The sequence below is a fragment of the Tauraco erythrolophus genome, chromosome 4 (genome assembly GCF_009769465.1).
Source record: "Tauraco erythrolophus isolate bTauEry1 chromosome 4, bTauEry1.pri, whole genome shotgun sequence".
Classification (NCBI taxonomy): domain Eukaryota; kingdom Metazoa; phylum Chordata; class Aves; order Musophagiformes; family Musophagidae; genus Tauraco; species Tauraco erythrolophus.
The window spans coordinates 8,116,229-8,136,407 of NC_141468.1; the positions used below are offsets into that span (position 1 = coordinate 8,116,229).

At 45.8% G+C, this 20,179-nt stretch overlaps 1 protein-coding gene across 3 annotated transcripts in view; it reads right to left on the reverse strand.

The window, feature by feature from the left end:
* The window catches only part of FRMD4A (FERM domain containing 4A), a 221,113-nt gene that overhangs the window by 89,516 nt on the left and 111,418 nt on the right, over positions 1 to 20,179 (reverse strand). For all 3 annotated transcript variants that reach the window (XM_086609855.1, XM_086609856.1, XM_086609857.1), the window contains 2 exons: positions 15,317 to 15,411; positions 7,093 to 7,185 (listed from right to left, as the gene is read on the reverse strand). In XM_086609855.1, coding sequence (XP_086465981.1) covers positions 7,093 to 7,185; positions 15,317 to 15,411 — 188 coding nt within the window. The remainder of the gene's footprint in view (positions 1 to 7,092; positions 7,186 to 15,316; positions 15,412 to 20,179) is intronic.

A 20,179-nucleotide genomic window follows, 5' to 3' on the forward strand; every position in this document is an offset into this window, starting at 1 on the left:
AAAGCTGACATGGGGTTTACTTACTCACTGGCTCTACACCTTCGTTCAATGCCATGGCGATGGGACCCCTCATAGCAAAACTTTCTGCTTGCTTCACTGGTGACAGCAGATCACACCCACTGGTGTAAGATACAAACGCACAAATTGCAGTGAAAACGGAAACAATGTCTGCATGACTTTGACCCAGTCAGAGAATCTGTGTGTGGGCATTGACACAGTTATTGCTGCTTGATCCAAATCAGGTACAAATCCTACACTGACAGCATCCATCATCTCTGCATAGTACCTATCGTGCTGTCTAAATGCTTCCCAAAATTAGACAAGACGATGCTGCCAGCATCAATACATTCAAAATGTGGCTCAAACCAACACATTTTTAGAATGCTGCTTTTTCTGCCCCTGCGGGTGGCTGAATGAAAAGGAAAAACAACTTATCCCCTTCTCTTAACACAGCTCGCTTATACAAATATATTCCCAGTTAAGCAGAAAACAGAAATGATGTTATGGGACTCAAGAGCCAGACTGCTATTAAGATGCGTGTGTAATGGATGGCTTAGCTCAGAGCCGTGTGCTAAGTAGCAGAGCCCCATTAGTTCCCTTCCTCAAGCAAAGGTCACTTTTCACACGAGTAAATCTTCCGACTGGACAGAAGTTTCTCGTATCTCTAAAGAGACTCTGAGGAGCAAAGCCTCCCCGCAGGCAATTTATTACACCTTCCCCTGGGTGAACGGAGCAGGGGGCCACCCTGAGAAGGCTGCAATAAATTGTCTGCAGGGAGCCTTGTCTTCCAGCACAAACAAGGTCTGAGCGGCTGTATTTATACACTACGGCTGGGTGGGAGGAGGGGGTTTGCAGGGCTGCTGGCTTTTGGGATCTTCCCCCTTAGCGTATACACAGCTGATGCACACATCAACCTGCAAAACACGTGCCAGACAAGGAGATCTGTGCTGTGACACAGATTTGCCAGACTTTATAGACAATGCAGCTCAGGGGAGCCCCTGGAAGCAGCTTGGTTGGGCTGTGTTGGTTATGCGGGCTTAATATTCTGATTTTTGCTACTGTTTCTACAGCACTCCAGCAATGCATGGAGATGTAGAGATGTAAATACAAGTGGGAGATGTCTCTTAGTGTCCCTTATATGTAGCATCAGCTGCCTGTGAGCTTGGTGTGGGGAGTTAACAGCTCAGTGCTGGTAGGGAGAGCTGGTGAGGGAGATGGCACAGCTGGAAGGAGCTCAGAGAAGAGATGGCTAGCCACCAGGATGAGGACAGAGCACCCCAAGGTGCTGAAACATCTCAAGGCAGCTCCCTGAACTCTCCTGGGACGATCAAGCTCCATTGTAAAGCGGGGTCCAGCCCCACCCTCCTTTCAGCTCCCCTTGCAGAGGGGTCTGCAGCTGACCAGGGAAGAGCAGAGGAACAGAGTAGTTTGTGTACGCACGATTTTTTCCCCAGCATCTTCTCCTGGATGCTGGCAGGTGAGATAAAGCATATCCATGGGTGGGAGCAAACTCTGCCACTTCCCTCTCTCTCTCCCCTGGCAGCAAAATTGATGCATTTAATAATCTCCTCAGGTCTCTCTCCCCAATTCCTGTAAACTCCTGTCTCACACCATGGGGCAGAGAGGGGGCTGCTCCTTCTCTCTCCTCAGAGAGGAAAGACAGGAGCTGGCAATTCCTCATTCTCTGCCTGGAGCAAAGTGGTGGAGTGCTACACACCCCTCTCTGGTAGGGAAAACTGTGGATGGAGAAACACAGCCCATTACGTGTGAGACAAATAAATTACTCTGGTTAATTTAGTGCGGTTCTATTCCACTCTTCTTGCCGCAGCAGGCTGCTGTCATCACCACCTCCTAATCTGATTTCTTGGAGAGCAGCAAAGCTGAGTGGCAGTGTGTGGCACACACAACCATGGTGTGCTGGGATCGCCACGTGAGTGAGTCAGGGAAGCTGGGAGCAGGATGCCTTGAGTCTGTACCCCGGATGTGTCTTCTGGTCAATGTGGATGGCAGCAATGCATTTCAGCAATAAGTTGTAAGATCCGTCTAGCCCTACGAACAATCCATATTAGCAACCGCTGTCTCCCTTCCAGGGCGAACTGTTTCCGAATGGTCTCCTGCTTCTTTTATTTCTAGCATTAGTCTTTTTCTAATGGAATACAGGATTAAAGGCTAGCTATACAGGAAGGCTGAAAAATGAAAATAGTATAAGGCCTCATTAGCAGCTGAAATCTGGTCCAATTCCGTTCAGGTAGTCAGGCAAAGCCTTGTAGATGGGAAATGCCTCTTCAACCCTTGCTGCACCAACATTGTTTGAAATAATATTCTGAATTTATAGGCTGCCCTTGATGCACACAGAGGGGATTCATCGAGTGAAAAGAGGTAGCTACAATGTAGATGCCTACATCTGAGCAGAGGTCTGAGGTCAGAGAAGAAACACAGGTGTTTTAGACTGCAACTTACTGAAATCCAAAGCAGTCATCTAAGATAAGTCAGATGAATTGTTCCTGAAATTGCCGATGTCTTTCCAGTGGTTACACAGGGAGGCTGTGCTAATTAGCCCTGACGTAGAGCTGTCTACCAGGTAAAGATCTTGGGTTTGGTGTGATGAGTCCCATCTCAAACATCTATCTCACTTGCCTCGGACCCGGACCATCGCCGATGCACACAGAGTTAAAGGAAGCAATGACATACATGAGCTTTGCACTCTGTGTTTCAGTGCTGGTCTCTTATTTAAGGCCACTTTGTTCTGCAGTAACTGTGGTAACCTGGCCAAACGTCTGGCCTCAATATTGACAGCGCTGAGCCCCCACGGCTCCCATGCTGACTTCAGCCCAGCCAGTACGTATGAACACATGCCAGATGTTGCTGGACACAGGCATTCCTTTGTGGGAACACTGCTGGGCCATAGATACGGACTCTGTCACACAGTGTATTTTAGTATTGAGGATTTATTTCACATTTTTTTCCATGTCTTTCTGAAAGAAAAGTGTTTCCACGTGAGAGATGTTCTGATTTAGCGTGACAACTTCTGCAGTGAGTTGCCACTGTTTAGCTGGTGGAACTACCCTGAGAACACATATATTCATTCCTGGGAAAAGATCCACCAGTGAAGTGAATTTTATTTGCTAAGCTTGTTCATATAAATTAACAGCATGACAGACATCCAGAAGATAAAGAGATCAGACCCATGCTGGTCGTTCCCTAGCTAAGGATTGCTAATCCCACACAGCCATTGTTTGAGGATGAGAATTCACTGCAAAGCCTGGCCAACTTCGCCTTCCATGAACAAACAGCTTGTCTGTGCTCTGGTCCTCTCTCACCTCAAAGATTTACACAAAAGGAGTAACTTTCTTTCTCCTGCCTGTGTGAGTCAGAGCGAAATGCTTCCTTCTCTGCCAAAAGTGTAACCACCTTTATCTGAACTCCTGCTAGCTCTGTTTTCCTCTGACCTCCCTGCTGCCTGGGTCTCCAAACTTTATTTAGGTTCCTGCCCTTTACCATGCAGCTCATGTTGTGAAGTAACAGTTTCGCTGTCCTCTTCTGGCCTCAAAACACCTCTATAAAATCAGCTAGTCAAGTAATCCCTCCTTCCTTCATCCCCATCCTTTGCTTCTCCTGGACTTTAGCTGTGACTCTCATCTGACTTGGTTTATCTGCACTGGAAACCCTCTGAGGCAGGGAATGAGTTTCACCAACAACCAAGTGACCAGAGATTTAGAAAGCCACCTGGGGAAGCTAATTCTAAGATAAGAACTAATATCACTCCCATCCTGTTGCCAGACGTCCCACCTACCCTGCAAGACACATGGCACTTTCTCTTGCTTTCATGTATGGCTTTAAAGCTATATAAACGGATATTAGCAGAGTCTCATAAAATAATATTCCACAAGAATAGCCATTGGGCAATTCACAGCTGCCCAAGCAGTTCTCATTGCTTCCTAGATTCCTGTGTTATTCTCAGTGAAAACCTTCCAGAGAAGGACTAGATGACAACCTGAAGACAAGAGAGGCTTCAGTCAGCTGTGCAAGTGTACAAGAGCAGAAGCGATTTCTTCTGAACTCATGCTAAGAACATCCTTATAAAATCCTCCTTCTTTGACACAGTGCTATGAAATTTTTGGTCTTTGATTACAGAAGAGAATAAAGACACTGGACATCAATGTTCAACAGTGTCAAACCCCAAGGAAATGCGTGTCAAAAGATGAAGCTTCAACAGTGCTGCAGAAATTTAAATAAAGGAGGGGGATTTCATGCTGCAAAGCTTGTGAAAATTCCTATTTTCAGCACGGTTCTTCCAAGAAGCCTTTCCTAAAAAAGGCAAGCTTCCCTTTAGATGTACTTTTAGAGCAATCTGAAAACTATGGCATCTTTGGTGAGCATGTTGCCCATCAACATTGCTGCAGTCACTTTAAGGGTAAAAGCGATTTGATGGTCACATAAAAGGTGAAAATGGCTCCTCTGTAGCTTCTCCTCTTCACAAACTGCCATTTACTGTACTTGCCTGAAGCTTCATGTCTTCAGTAGTGACCCAGTGTGGCTGAACTGTATATTTACTTTGACTGGAGGGAAAACCCCACGATTACTAAATCCTGATACAGTAAACAGATTTCTCTGTAATGAACATCTGGCACATCCAGTTACTTGTATTACTATCCTCCCAATTAGGACCCTCAGCACCAACCTAAGCTTTCTCAGCTGCAATGCTTGGGAGAGGTGATGCAAGAAAGGTATCTGCAAACACAGGCAAACCTTTACCATTGATAGAGTAGGTGTCATGGGCACCCAGCCTCTTAAAAATTAACACATTTCTAATTAGGTATGGTGCAGCCTTAGTTATCTCGTTTCCACCTCATGGCAGCAGGGGAGAGGGTTCATTCTGTTCATGGAATGGATGGCTCTGCAACCCACTGTGCACCCCAGGTTATCAAAATACAACCCTGTATATGGGTGAGTCTCTTCACAACCATTTCTTCAGCCCTTGCTTTAGTTCCCAAGCCAGGACTGAAGCCACTAGTAACAGATACATGGGTCCTTTCCAACTTCAGCCAGCTGGCTGGAGTCGATTTCTTCTCCAATTGCCTTCTGCTCGGATCAGATTTGGGGATGGACATGGGAACTCTTTAAGTGCTGGGAAACTTTTCCAACTTCTTCCCAGCTTCTGACATCCACAGGGGAAGAAAACCAGTAGAAAAGCCACGGTAAGTTAATGCCCATTCCTAACTCTTGAGGCATCTGGCCTTCCAGTCCATTTCAAATTGTAACTCAGTGTGACAATCCACCCATTACTACCACAAAATAGAGTATAAGCCCATAGTCAGCCTGGTTTTCACACACTCACTTTTCAGAAACTGAATGCTGACTTTTCCCCTCTGGATTTCCCCTATGGATTACGATTCCAGAATAGGAGAAATCACTTATTTACTAACTGTTATATGGATCCTAAGATGTCTCTTGGCTAAGATCCTGCTAGAATGACTTGTCTCCATTGTGCTGCCAGCTTTCATAAAACAATACAGATGGCAATATTTATGCTTGTTGAGTGGTCTTTGAAATGAATACGAGAGTGGCTCAGTAGCACCGGTTTTCACACATTTAGCAGTTCCACTCCTAAAATCTGCACTTAGTTCTTGCTCAGTCAGAGCTTTCCCTGCTTTCCGTGGGATCCCTGCCCTGGCACAGACTCCTTAATTTGGCCCCTAGGCAAGATGCTTGATAACAGAGCTGGTATGTTCTTAATGAGTTTGAGGTTTTTTTTTTTTTAATTTAAATTTGCCTAGAAGTCTAACATTTTTTCAGAAGAGCACCAATAGTTTCGTATAGTTCTAAGCACAGGTGGATCTGGATCGTATACACTGGAAATGTTCCGTTCTGGATCTACCCTTATAGTTTGAAGCATCCAAAACTCAGACTAAGCTTTTCTCTTGGGAGAGACAGCCGGCCAGTTCTGGAGTGATGGGGCTTTGCACAGCCTTGATTTGTCCTAATATTTATCCACCACTAAATATGGGGACATAGAACAAAGAGTCTCTTCTCTTGAGAAGCCTCCCTTGTAGTTGAAGTTAGATGAATGACAATCACTATGCGGAGAAAAAAAGCTTCACTCAAGGGAAGGAACTCCAAAGTAAGTCTTCATGTTTTGTGGGTACTATGAAATGAATGAGAGTGATGTCAGATGTAATATAACACTGGAGTGGAAAGGCTAACAGAAAAAGACACAGTAACACTGCACTGGTTAGTTCTAGACATGAGCTATCCATTAAAAGTAAGTCAAAATCCTCAACTTAATTTTGTACATATGGCGTCCCAACCCCCAGCCTCTCTCCGTGTGTTTTAAAGCTGCAAGAGCAAATTTGTCTTCTCAGAAAATATCTCCCTTGGAGGCAAAGACACTGTGTACACAAGAGCACGGGCAGCTTCTAACACTGACAGTTCCTCGCAAAATTCCCAGAAGAAGAGAAATTCTCCCAAACTGTCATAATCTTCATTAAAACCTTTCTAGTCTGGTCCAGTCCAGTCTATGAATGTGTTCTACATCCATGCAGAAGCCAACTGCTTGCCACAAAATGTCATCATTTGCTATTTGCAAATAATTCATTATACCATTACATGGTTGAGTCCAGAAGGCAAATATGACAGAGCTATACTGGGATTAATTTGGTCCCTGACATAACACACACCTTGAGCACAATCCAGAGGAGACGGATGGCTCACCAGTGAGGAAGAGAGGTTTTCCCTCCAGGTGGCTGGTTCAGGTTGGTTATCCTGGCAGAAAGAGGTCTTTGTTCTGTAGCTTGGACTTTCCAGGAGTTCAAAACCCACAAATAAAAATGTAAAGACATAATGTCTGATCTTGCCCTCATATAAGGTTTCTCTGTGGGCAGCCATGGGTGTTAGTTGTGGCTTCTACTTATTTACATTTGTGTGAGAAGTGTTTTCAAAGCCAAAGAGCTCAAAAGAAACCTCTGTAAAAGCATCTCTTTGTCCACAGGTGTTTCTACAGCATGAGAAACCGACAGTCTCATTTCCTGGCCTCTGAGGAACTGGTTATCCATAGCTATATCCCATGGGAAGGACTTGCCATCGCGCACTTACCTGACACAAAAGTACAAAACAACCGGTCCTGACTTTTTGGGGAAGTCATGTTCCAGCACCCGGCGGTCCAGCTGAAGCCAGTTCAAGTGTCCCCTGGCAAGAGAAGAGACAGTTTTGAGCCTGGCACCAAAGAGGTTTCTTGCTACTCATTGCAATGAGGTCTGAGGTGTTACAAAAGATGAATCAAAGAGAATGCTATTTGCCCTCGGCTATTGCATGATATTTGAAAAACACACAGTAAATGTTTGAGGAGCGGAGGCGATATCATCCTGGCAACATTTCAGTCTGGGAATCGAACAGCTAAAGTGCAATCTGTCAGGGTGAAAGCTGGCAGCACCGAGCAGGCAGGACAGCCCAAAATGTTATAAGCTTCACCTTTTTATTACAACCCCCTGGAGCAGTCGTATCATTAAAAGTCTGTCAAGATTTTCATTAGAAATCCTTGTTGTTAAGAGTTTCCACAATGCCTGCAATATTTCACTCAAGGCTAAACCCGACTCTACGGCCTCAGACAGTTTATTTACCACCCACATGCTGCAATAGCCTCTCTAGGTTTGCCCAGCCTTCGTTTTCCCTCCTTCAGAGAGCTCCTGAAAAACAGCTGCTCCATGAAGCGTTCCAGCTCCAATTACCACATGCTGCTTTTCTTTTGCCTAGATAGTACCTGTCACTGTTATTTTCTCCTATAATTTATCCATTCGTGCCTTGCTGCTGGAAGCTTTCCTGGGCAGGAGCTCTGTTCTTTGTCACGTTCCCCACATTGTAGAGTGCTGTGTGCGCGTGAGAGGTATTTTATAAATACCATTATTTGTATTACAGGGGCATCTCACTCCCCAGCTGAGATAAAGGCTCCATTAAATTAGGCACTGTGGAAATACGTAGGGTAAAATTCAGGCCCCACTGAAGTCAGCGGGAATTTTGCCATTGCCTTCAGCCACGCTAGGGCTGCATCCTGTGAGCGTTTTGCTATTGATTTCAGTCAGACCGGATTTCACCCAGAAGGAGAGGCAGCCCTTGCCTTCAGCACTCTGCTGTCTAGACAAGCAAGAGGAGAGAGAATTGAAGAGATTTTGGGGGGAACCTTGCAGCAAATAAAGCAGGAAATGGAGCTCAGAAGTCCTGAGCTTTATTCCAATACCTATTCGCCCTCTCATGTTAAACCTCAAGAATAATTCTTCGTTCCATGAAAAAAAAATAAAAAATCTTGGCTTAAAAGAAAGCACTAAATTAACTTCTAGGGTTGCCACAAGCCTTAGCAATGTACCCTGTCAGCAAACACACTCGGCTTTCACAAGGGTCTGTCCATTACTCCTTAGCAGCTCGTGTGCTTTGAGTAACTGAGAAGCTCCTTTGGAAAGTAAGCAACAACATCTATTTAGCAATTTAACCGGATTTGTAGCTCTTCCACTCCATCTTTTCTAGAAAAATATATAAAAATGAAAGTAGCAGTTTCAGGAGGCTTTGGATAACCTCTGTTCAATTTGAATTTCAGTACGGCTGCCCTGGCTTATGTAGATTCGGAAGAGGATGGGCAGCTCAGGGACCTTCCAGCCCAGGAAGCTCTGGGCTGCCCTGGAGCCCAGCTGGGACATCGTGCATGCTCACCTTGGCACAGCATGCTGCTTTGCACTAAGAGATTCGAAATGGCTTGTGAGCTCCACTCATCGCTCCAGTGAATTCAGGATCAGACATTTATAAAGAAACTGTCTCACCTCGAATTTTGCCATATAAAAGCCAGGTGTTCGGTGTAAGTAGCCTTTGCATCCATTTTGCAGGAGTACCAAGTCAACTAGGTACAGGTGAAACGTGGAGTTAGGGACTCTTCAGACTCACCCTAGACATATTCTATAGACTAGACTAGACTATGTCAGTTGGAAGGGACTTACAATGATCATGTGGTCCAACTGCCTGATCAATTCAGGGCTGACCAAAAGTTAAAGCATGTTGTTAAAGGTATTATTGTCCAAATGCTGCATAAACACTGGTGTTCTACACTATTAGTGTACAAAAAGGATAAAAAGCCTTTTTTATCCCCTGCTCTAGACACCTGTGTGTTTCTCTCCAACATATTTTAACTTTCAGTCAGTTTTTCCTCTAGATAAACTTTTTAAATCAGTATTTTCTCTATTTTTTTTTCTCTAGATAAAGGGCAGCCTGAACTGTGTATTGGAAGCACAGACTTAGTTGCAGTGTGGCTACTAGAAAGGGGTGACATAATGCAGATTTTCAAGCCCCACTAGTCATTTCCTACGTCTCTATCGCAGCACATAGGCTGAGAGCAAGTCTGCCCAGACAGCGCTGTGCAGGGATACTGCCCAGGATCAGGGATACTGCCCGGGATCAGGGGTACTGCCCGGGATCAGGGGCGAGGTCGGCCGTGTTAACGGGACCGGGTGTATGGGCTAACTGGCCTTGTTCTCAGCAGGCTGTGTAGCTGGAAAAGCAGCTCGATGGGCTCTTCCTCCATCATTTCTGCTGCTGGGACGCAGTTGCTTATCGCTAGTGTGGGATCCCTGCATTGTGCCCCATTGTTCAGCATGGATGTGTACTTGCACAAGGCTTGGTATTTAGAAGACAAATGCTCCAGACTGTCAGAAAATAAGTCTCATCAGAAAATTCTCAGCCTAGGTACCCAAAAATTAGAGGTGTCCACATTTCCCACTGCATCCCCCTTCTTGAAATCTGTCTTTTCCTCTATTTTTTTTTTTCTGAAATTCTGTTATGGTTCTTTTAACATGATTCAGGAAGGCTGCAATTAACTGTGAACGTCACAGTACGCATGGGGGTTGAAACTATGCTCACCCGTTCCTAGCCAAAGCACAAAGTGAGCATTTACCCATGTAGGCCAAGGTACAAAACACTGTCAAAGCAAGAAAAAGCCACCCTAAGCCTGACACCCTATCCTGAACCTGTCCAGCTGCATTTGTATCACCAGAGTAGCAGCCACCAGCAGCTAATGGCATTACATACCAGTTCCCACCGAGACCGATTTGCTGACAATGGACTTACTGTCTACTTCTATGTTTATTCAACAGAAATGTCTGGATTTGCCTAGCATGTACAAGGAAGGGTTGAGAAGCCATGGTGCACAACAATAATTCACTTCACAGTATTTCTTAGTTTGAAAAGACTCGCTCTTTTCCTTCTCACTGCATTTTAACTTGAGAAACTGGTTGATATAATCAGTACAAAAAGAATATATGCATATATGGATGCATGCCAGGTTACACATTTATATTGCACACGTACACAGGTGTCTGTACCGAATAACACATTTAATTGCCACTTTCGAGTTGAAGAGTTTCATTACTCTCATCTGCATGGAGCTTAAATCCAACGCTCGTTCAGAGGAGGAAGGTCACTTAAATCCTGGCCAGGAGCTAACTGCTCACTGTACTCAATTACCACTTACAATCTTTCATCGCTGAGGGCTTCTGCACTGCAGATTCTCACCTAACTCCTTGTTTTCAAGCCTGCATGTGTGGCATATAGAGAACAGCAGCAGCGAACAGTCACTGGCATCCGCCTGTGAATGTGGTCTATCGGGGAGCCAAACTCCAATACCGTTACACCACAAAAAGTTTTGCTCTGGAAGCTGCCTCGCTGTTTTCAGCAGAACTATTCATGGAGCAAAATCCCATGTAAGACAGGGAAAAGTATGGGCCTATAACCCTTGACATGCAGTAATCCTGACAGTTTTCATGGACTAATTTAGGCAGCTTGCTCTTGGATCCCATTCATCCATGCCTGAGTCTAGCTGGATTTCCTTCACAGCTCAATTTAAAAACACAAAGTAGCTTTTGTTTCATTATCGCCATTGATTTGTTCATTTGGTATCAGTGTATTCACAAATAATGGTGCAAACAGTTTTGGGTGACCTATAGGGAGGCTGAATATTGGAAGCCAGATCATTTTTCTCTGTTGGTTGTACTCATGTTGGCAGTTAAACTGGTGTGTCAATAACAAATACATAATCGCTTTTAGAAAAAGAAACTGGGTCCATTTAGGTTACAGACTGAGTATGAATTTCGGTGTCCAGGGCTCATATTGTCGATTGCATGCAGTAGTTCTGTTTTCTTTTATCTTTCAGTAAAGAGAAGTACATCAATGAATACTTTGCCTCCAGGTGGTTCTGTTTATACCGTTTTACTGGTTAGTGTCCAGTTTTCTAAAAAGTGGATCCACATTGATTTGTGTTAGAAAGGTATTTGGACCAATAAACCAACTCATGCCGCTTCAGTGTCAAACTCATGTTGAATTGAATGGACGTTGAGAAAGACCAATTCACATAATAGAAACCATATAAACTATTTTACGTTTCCATCAGTCACGACAGAAACAAAAAACCCCTTTAAGCTCACAGTTTTTCTCATTTAAAGTCTTAATGCTTCAACAGAAATACTTTTTAAGGGGCTGCAAAGCTCAAGGAGCTATATGAGCTTAACTATACAGATTTTGTGAAATGGTAGACTGGGTAACGAAGGAACCGGTCTAATGCCGGAGCAGGACATTATTCTGAGAGCTGCACCATCCATTGGATTGACAGTTCAACCAGAATATGGGACACCTAGTCCCTCATTTTGGCTCTGCCACATGGCTACAGGGTGGAAATATGTTTCCTCCCAACTCCCAGAGATGAGAGAGTATTCCAGAGAAGAGTGGCACCTTACTCTTCCCTTGCCATCCGCTTGGCTATAGGATCCTGGGCTAAGCAAGGGCACTCTCTGTCATTACCTTATCACATCAGTACAGTCTGTAGCACCTGTGTAACACAAATAATAGGGACCTCAATCCCTTGCAGTTTTTATCCTATATATTAGCTAGCTGAAGAAGCTGCTCTGCAGGTTCTGCGCTGGCAAGGGAGCAAAAGGCTTTGGGTCATCTTTTGGTCGGGCCCGCGGAGAGGGGGAGCTATGGGATGCAAAAGTTGGTAGCGCTCTGTGGAGCCGGTGACTCATGTCTAAGGACAAGTAAAGGATGTGGAAAACCTGCCCGTGGCCCAGACGGGGCATCTGCAGCGAACGGAAGGGTAATCCTAACCACTTGCTCTCAGTGAAAGCTGGAAGAGCTGATGCCAAGGGAAAGGGTGGTTAGTGAAGATTCATACTCAGCTAAACTAAAAAAAAAAGCTCTTTCTCAATTCCTTTTCACTGTTCATCAGCCAGCACATAGCTCTTCTGGCTTCATGTGAAACTTGGCCCCACGTGCTGTACAGGAACACCCTTTTGACCTGTGCTCTCCCGCAGTTAATGGCTCATGCCATAAAGTGTTCCTATGATCATTAAAATAGGAGGCGTTATTCTCTCCTCCGTAATAGTCTGACAATCTAATTTTAGTCACGCTGAATGCAGTAATGACCCTATATTATCACAAGAAACTATTAAGTCGCCAACGCAAAGGTTGTTCCTATTGATTTTCTTCTCAGGTTGTCATGATAGAGCACAACTAATGAATGGAAATCCCCAGTCCAAATCATTTCTAAATAAATTACTCTCATAGAGCTTTTACTCTTAAATAGAAGAATTGATTTAATACTTTAGTGGCTTTTCTTCTTTTTAAACTTGCAATTTAGCCAACCCCAGACTACATTTATGAACCAGACTTGTTCTGTTTAAGCTGGTTATGAGTTCCCTTCAAGTAAGGCACAAGGAAACTCAACGGAGAGTGAAGAGAAGGAAATCCCTGAGGGCTTGCGTCACAGAATTAAAGGGTTTCTTTCTGTGTGCCTGGTCTGTATCAGCTCTAGGGCTGTGTTAGGTGCTCTGTAAACACACATTAAGAGACTGTTTTTCCTACTTTTTGAAGAAAGGATTTTTTTTTTAGACCTCCATTTCACATTACAGGTTAAGATCTGTGGTACGGAGAGCCGAGTTCATTTTCCGAAGGTGACATGGGACATGTATTTCCAAGACTCAATCCTACTCCCTAGGTGTTTTTTTTTTTTTGGCTGCGTTCAGTCAAATAAAACAATTACTGTTTGTACCAACTGTCTTCAGAGCTTTTTACAGCTGAGGAGGAAATATTATACATACATTTTTTTTTGTCAAGGTTATTTTCACAGCATTAAAGAAGCCTTGGTGCAAGGATCAGACTCACTATGGGATAGCAGAAGGGCTGCAGACCAAGCTTCATATCAGTTAGGACTCACTGGCATGTTGCTGGGTCATGTTTACTGGATTTAATGGTTTCCCCAAATCTTTTGTCTGTGTTGGCTCAGAGCTCCTGCTAAAATGCTCCCTGTTCCATCTTGACTACAGGTCAAGAAGGTGACCAAGTGAGTGGACGCCAACACCTCACCCTTTGAAGTCCCGTCTAGACAGTGTGTATCCATCTGCCTCCTCTCAGCATCTCTGAGCAGTGCCTCGACGGCCTCCGTCAGCATCTTGCGCTTCCTCCCGTCGCTAACCCAGATCTTTGCTCACGCCGCTGTGTAGTAGACGTGGAAGCCCCAGGGGAGGCTGGGCTATATCTAATTGCTGACACCTCCTCATTAGCTTCCCTTGCACTCCCAGGAGAGCCTTGTGTGCACTCAGCTGAGCTGAGAGCTGGGACTTGCTCAGCTGCTATCTGGTTGCAGTCTGACATGGGTTTCTTGTTTTTCACCTGTGCTGTTAGGACTGTAAAAGGAATATTTTCATCTCTTAGTCTGCTTTGGCTTCCCCATGTGGCTTTCCTGCACCCCTCAGGCAGCACCCACTGAGTAACTTGGTTTCTCCAATAAGAAATAACACCTTGGTGAGGAGCAATTTCCTCCTCCTCATAAATTGCCAGTGCCTCCTGCTTTTCCCCCTCTTGAATTCAGGTTGAGTTGGAGATCTCCTATAGGGCTAAGCTGCTTGTGTTAGTGCAAAGGAATGGATTCTGGGATCTCCTCTGATTTGGGTCCTGCTTCTGCACATGCCTGAGCCTTCCTCCATCCTGGTCTCTGTGTCCTGAGATGGCCTTAGACTGCCCAAGGCAGGCGCTTGCCAAAGGAACTGGCTCGTGACGGGTGATAGCTGCTGAGATGAATATAGATATATTTTTGCAATTATCCAGCAGCCTCTGATTAGCCGATCCTGAACCATTATTCCAGCAGATAATTTACATTTCCCTGCCACTTCGGCAGGAGAGCAGAGCTGGCTCATGACAGCAATACTGCTGACTCAGCTGTTCTGGGAACACAGCATTGGCTTGAAAATCTTGTTTTTTCAAAACAACTGAGGTGTGGGAAGCCTTTTCCTGATTAATATACACACCCCTCCCCCCATTGCAAACCAAGGTGGACTATGGTCCGTGCTCATACAAACCATAGTCCATATGCTGAGGACTGTCTAACTACAGAGAGAAAACAGGCAGATGGAAAAAAGTAGCTGGGACTGTACAGTAGCACTGAGAGGTCACGGTCTAAGACTAATCATAGCATTTGGCAGACCTTTAATGTTTCTGCAGTGCTAATTTTATACTTGCCATGTGAACAGGGGGTAGAAATGGCCTGTCTTGATACAAAACCTCAAATTTTGTGGTAATACCAGGGCTCTGGGAGCTGGGGATCAAGGCAAACAACCAACGCTGCCTGAGGTGACTGCAGTGTCAGGGTCCCATCCTGTGGTTTAGCCCAGCCACAAGGCTGTTGTGTGAGTCCTGGTAAGGTCAAATCCTTTCCACAATGGAAATTTCATATTTAAAAATGCTTTTTGTTCACATTAAATTTGGCAATCCCTTCCTTTCCCTCCTTTCCCACACTTTTTTCTTTCCCTTTTTCTCTCATCTGGGATCTAAAACATGAGAAATAATAGAGCAATTTTGTGAGTTTTTTTTTTTTCCTTTCCTTGAAATAATTTAGCATAACTTTTAAACCTACTTGAGTGAATAAATTGATTAACACTTTAATTGAACAGTTCCGCCAATCTGGTAATAATTTTGAACTAGCGAGTGGATCTTAAGTTCATGAGAGCTTAAGATAACCTTTTACCAATGTCAAATGACACCAATTCTTTGAACATGGGATTTGGAAGGGTTTGTTACTGTCTCTGTCCACCTCTGGCCATGGTTAACTTGCCGTGAGAGGCCTCCAGCCCTCTGAAGAAGAGGCAGTACAGGACAGATGCTGAAGTGGGATCCATGCATCCCTAGACCTTGGTCTAGGACCTTGGGGTACACAGGTCTTCTACACTGGTCATTTTGCCCAAGATTTCCTGTGACCTAAGAGTTGCCTTTTAGGTCTTTGATTTCTCGCACTTACGTTTCATCTGTGAATGCAATTCCAAAGTACTCCTTCTCCTTCAGGTTGAAATGAGATGCCACCAAGTCAAGCAACTCCTTGGCCAAAAGCTTTGGCTGGAAAACAAGAATGAAAGTAAATGATTAATGAAGAGAACTTGGATAGAACTGCACTGTGCTTTGGGAGGGAAATGCTGTCCTTGAAGGTACTCCACTGCTGTTGCTTTTATGTTCTCTCTGGTGTTCACGCTAAACCTGTAAGCAACATTAGCTCCTTGAAATGAGCAGTAGTTTCCCTCCTAGGTAAATACTAAAAACCTGGTGATTCTGACCTCTTCAGTGCTTAATGTCTCTGCAGACAAATGACCTGCTGTCTGCCAGTGTTCAGATCTACCATGACCAGCTCACTCATGCCTTTTGAATAATTTCCGTTGTTAAAGCTTTTTATCAAGGACCTTTGCAAACACATTTCAGACACCCGCTCTCACACACACAGCACAGATACATGCTCATAACACTAAGGAAATGCATAGTGCCAAAAGATAGGATGTGACAGGACCAAATGAGAGGTAAATGATAGAATAATATAGTTTCTCATTCAGTATTGCTTATCATTTAGAGATAAGGATATATCCTCAAATTTAGGAACCTCGAAGGAAAGAGAGGAAAGTAACACACGCTTCCAAAATACTCTTTGTGAGAGCATAAAAGCCAAGCTCAGAGAAACTGTTCACTCCATATGGAGGATGGTGCATTACTATCTTTTCTGCAAAACCTTATTTGACTTTTAAGTCTAACGCATCCTCCTGCTTCTATGAGTTTTCACCAGCTCTGCTGAGCTCCTGTGTTTCCTACCGGACTACTGAAGTCTTGGCTGTAACAGAGCTCTTGTCCTGACTGTCACTGGTAGGAATCAGGGGTACAAAAGATCCAGGTAGATGCACAGCCTGTGATAGCCCCAGATCCCAGTGCTGCAATGGTTACAGCAGCACTGGCACAGCTGGGGTCAGAGGTCCTGACAACGTTCCTTGGAGATTGCTTATAAGGATTTGGTCTACAAATCTCTCTGCTGTAAGCCTCAGTGAAAATAAAGCTGTCTGCAGGCTTGGCTGCCCCAATGAGTCCGTCAAGCAGCTGAGTCAGAGTTACCCCAGAAGTGAACCTGTTGTTAAATGGAGATGAAATGATGATGCTGTGCAGAAAATGGGTGGTAGGGACCTGCGAATCCTGCTGTGCTAATTGACTGCTCTGTCCTGTAAATGCAAACACAACTGGTGTTTAAAAAATCTTGATTTGTACTGAATTTCCAAATAGATTCATAAGACTCTCAACTGCTCTCTAAAAATGGTCCTAAACCCGGCACTGTTGTAGTACCTGACACAGTTGAGCCAAGCCCGAAATACTTCTCTGGCATTTATGTGAGCGTCTCACCATCCTCCACCCACCCGTCTGCCTGCTACGTCCCAATGCAGTTACCAGCAAGATCCATCCTGCTCCCTGTCTGTGCACCCAACACGAGGGTGGTTTCCAGGTCCTGCCAGCAAAGAAAGAAGAACTCGCCGTGCCTAAATACGCACTAGCTTAAAGCAGCCTCCAAATATGACACAAGTTGCTGTGCAGGAAGAACAGCCTGGCAGATAGTGAATAGGTGGGATGCAACAAGCTTCATTTTCATTCCCAAGTCAGACTTCTCAGGCACAACCGTTGGAGTCTCTGCTATGTCTACGCTGCCTACTGCCTTTTGCAGACTCCTGAACTAGCTCCCAAACGGCGCTCACAGCTGAGTAGACCAGGCGTGGGGCCATGATCATGTCTTTCATCCCCTTGAGTCCCTTCAGGCAAAGAGTTACACCAGCTACACCAGTTTCTTTGGAGACTCCTCAGGTAGTTCTGGCATTGTGCTGGGTGGGATGGACATTTCCAGCATCCCTGTATCCTGTAAGATGAACCTCCCTTTGCTGGAGCATTTTAAGGACAAGCTATAGTTTGGCTTGTGAGGTACCCAGATACTGTGATGAAGAGGATGGTAAGGCTGCCAAGTGAATTCAGAAATGCATAGGCTCAGTGCAGATACTTCTGAGGGGGCATTGGATGAGTTTTCAGCTTAACAACAGACAAACGAACACAAACTTTTGAAGGAGAGAGAGGAACGGGTTTTGTGCCTGTCAATGCAGTTTGAGAGCCTAAGTTTTGCTCATCCCCCACCCCTGCCCAAGATTCCCTGCTCCTTTCTCTCCTTATCAGGCCAAACTCTCTCTGCACCAGAAAGTGATTTCTTCCCAGCCCAGCACCACCACAAGAAGAGGGATGGGAATGTATGGCCAGTGCTGGGTGTAGGGGAGAGCAGGACTGTTCCCTCCATGGCCAAGGCCACTGGTGGGGGCAGTTGGTGGAGATGAATCTGGGCATCCCCATGATAGAGCCCATTGCAGGTGCAGCCCTGCATGGCTGGCACTGCCGAGCTCCCAGTGCGCAGGTGACTCAGTTATTTGATAAATGAGCAACTGCGCTGCCAAGCAAGGAAGCGAGCCATCAGCCAGCCTGGCTGGGTGTCCCATCTGAGAGGGCAAGGGTGGGGAAAAAGCATGCCTCAAACCCAGCAGCATTTTCTCAAGCCTGGGATAAGCACTTGGAGGAGATAGATTGAGTTCTCACATTCCAAAAGAAAGCAGAACGGATAATAAATGGCTGTTGTGAAACAGGCTGCCTGTGGACATGGGCAAGTGATGGGTCCCCTGGCTCCAGCAAGCCAGCGCTGTCACAAGGGTCACTGGACAAGGGCTAGAATCCCCTCCTGATGTCCAGCTGCACTGTGGAGAAGTGATGCCCAGCGTCCCTTGCCCCATGTGCTGCTGCATCCGGGCCCAGGTATCCAGGAAGGAGCAGCACCCGAAAGCATCGGCTTTCAGCCACCCTCTCCAGGCAAGATGGGTAAATGCAACGTGCTGCTTCCTTCTACTGAGTGAGACCTGGCTGCTGAAAAAGCCAGAGAAGTGGTCAGCATGGTGTTCCCTTCTCTACTGCCCAGGGGTGGCTGCTTCTCTCCCAGCACAGCCCCTCTCCTGTCCCCGGCTCTCAGCAGGGACATGATCTCCACTGCCTTTGCCCTGGGGCCTCCTCCAAAGCCTGTGGTAATAGATAAGACAGGATAACCCTTTGCCTTGCAAGATAAGGGAAAAGAACAATAGATGCAGACCCAGCACTGGAGCGGTGCCAGGTTAGTTACTGGGCCAGAGCCCCTGAAGAGGCTTACAGCAGTGAAGTTAAGCTCTGCTAGTCCCCTCCAAGATTACTTTCCGCCCTCCTCTTAAGCTCTGCAAGGTTATTGTCCTTCCCAGTGGGATGACTCCCATGTCCTCCCAACACAGACGGGCAACTTCAGTCTTCGGAGGGGAGAGGAGGAAGGTGTCTTCTCCAGGTACCAAAGACTCCTCGAGACAAAGTTGTGCAGCAGGGATAAGGGCAGGAAAACCCTGCCAGGCACAAGCTGAGCTGCAGCCCATCCCGCTGTCTCAGGAGAGACCCACGCGCTCAATGCTAACCGTTAATCTGCGATGGGAACGGCTGAGCAATGACCTCCTTTCATGTGAGCCATGCAGACAAAGAGCTCATTAGCGATGCCTGTGGCAAGTTGTTTTAATTCATTATTAATTTCTGGACTTCATTTTGCTAGGGATATTCATTTTGCATTAATAAAACTTCAGTCACAGACACATTGACGAAGATGGGGACTGGTCTCTGAGAGCAGGAAAATCAATAGAAGGTGGCAGGACCTTCTACATTCAATATAGCAGGACAGTCAGCAAGATAGCTTGTGAATCCCACAGGCTTAAGTCAGGAATAACATATAGAATTCAAACCAGAAGCTGAACCGTGTCCTCAGTGCTCCGGAGCTGCTGAGATCCCTCTGCATCAGCTGCTCTTCATCTCCTTCCTACCCACAACTTTCTGCCATCCTTCATGTTACCTGCATCAGAAAAAGCAACCTGGGGGAGCATGTCAGAGCTGCAACTGGCTGGCCTGAACCTGGGACAAGGTACCCTGGCAGAAATCCTTCAGCTGGAGCAGTGAGGGCTGAACATGCTTTGCTGGTGGGAGTGGGTTGTCAGAGCAACGTTATTCAGCATGGATTTCCCCTGCTGCTTCCTCCCGCTACAGGACCCTCTTGCAAAAATGCATGTGGAGAACAATGCACTGTAAATCAACTGTTATTTTTACTAGAGAAATCAGCAGGGTCCTAGTTGTGGTCCTACCACACTGGAGCTGTGGTTGTGGGAGAGAAGAGCCTTCTCCTGGTGAGGGCTCTCCCCCTGCCAGGGGAAGGACTGAGGGACCCGTGCTAATGTATAATGGAATCTCAGGCATACATCCCAGTCATTTCATAGCCAAAGACTCTGTCCCTGAGGCTTTTCTGCACGGCAGTAGGCCTGGTGCTTTCCCAGCTCTGGAGTCCTACCTATACTCCCAGTTTCTGCTCCAGCCTGGGACAGGCAGCACTTTGCAGCCTGGGCTCTCTGGGCTTGCAAACACAACATGTTCCACAAAACTAAATACCTCTGTACTGGGTCAATGGACCCGCCTGCCAGACATGATAGCACCAATGCATCATCCAGGGGATTCCTGGTCATCTCTAGGGGGGGCAACTCTTCTGTGAAGTCAAATCTCACTTGGAAACACTCTGAGGTTTCTCCCTTCCCTCTTGGAGTGGCAGGAGAGCAGAGATGGACTCATTGGGGGCTGCCTCCTTATTAACAAAATAACCCAGACGCCCTTCACTGTGCCCTGGGCCATGCCTGAGAGGTTTGGCTGAAATGCTGTGTAATGCTCTGCAACTGCAAAACACTCCTGCTTCAGCAGAGAGGAGCACAATGAGCATGTGACTTGG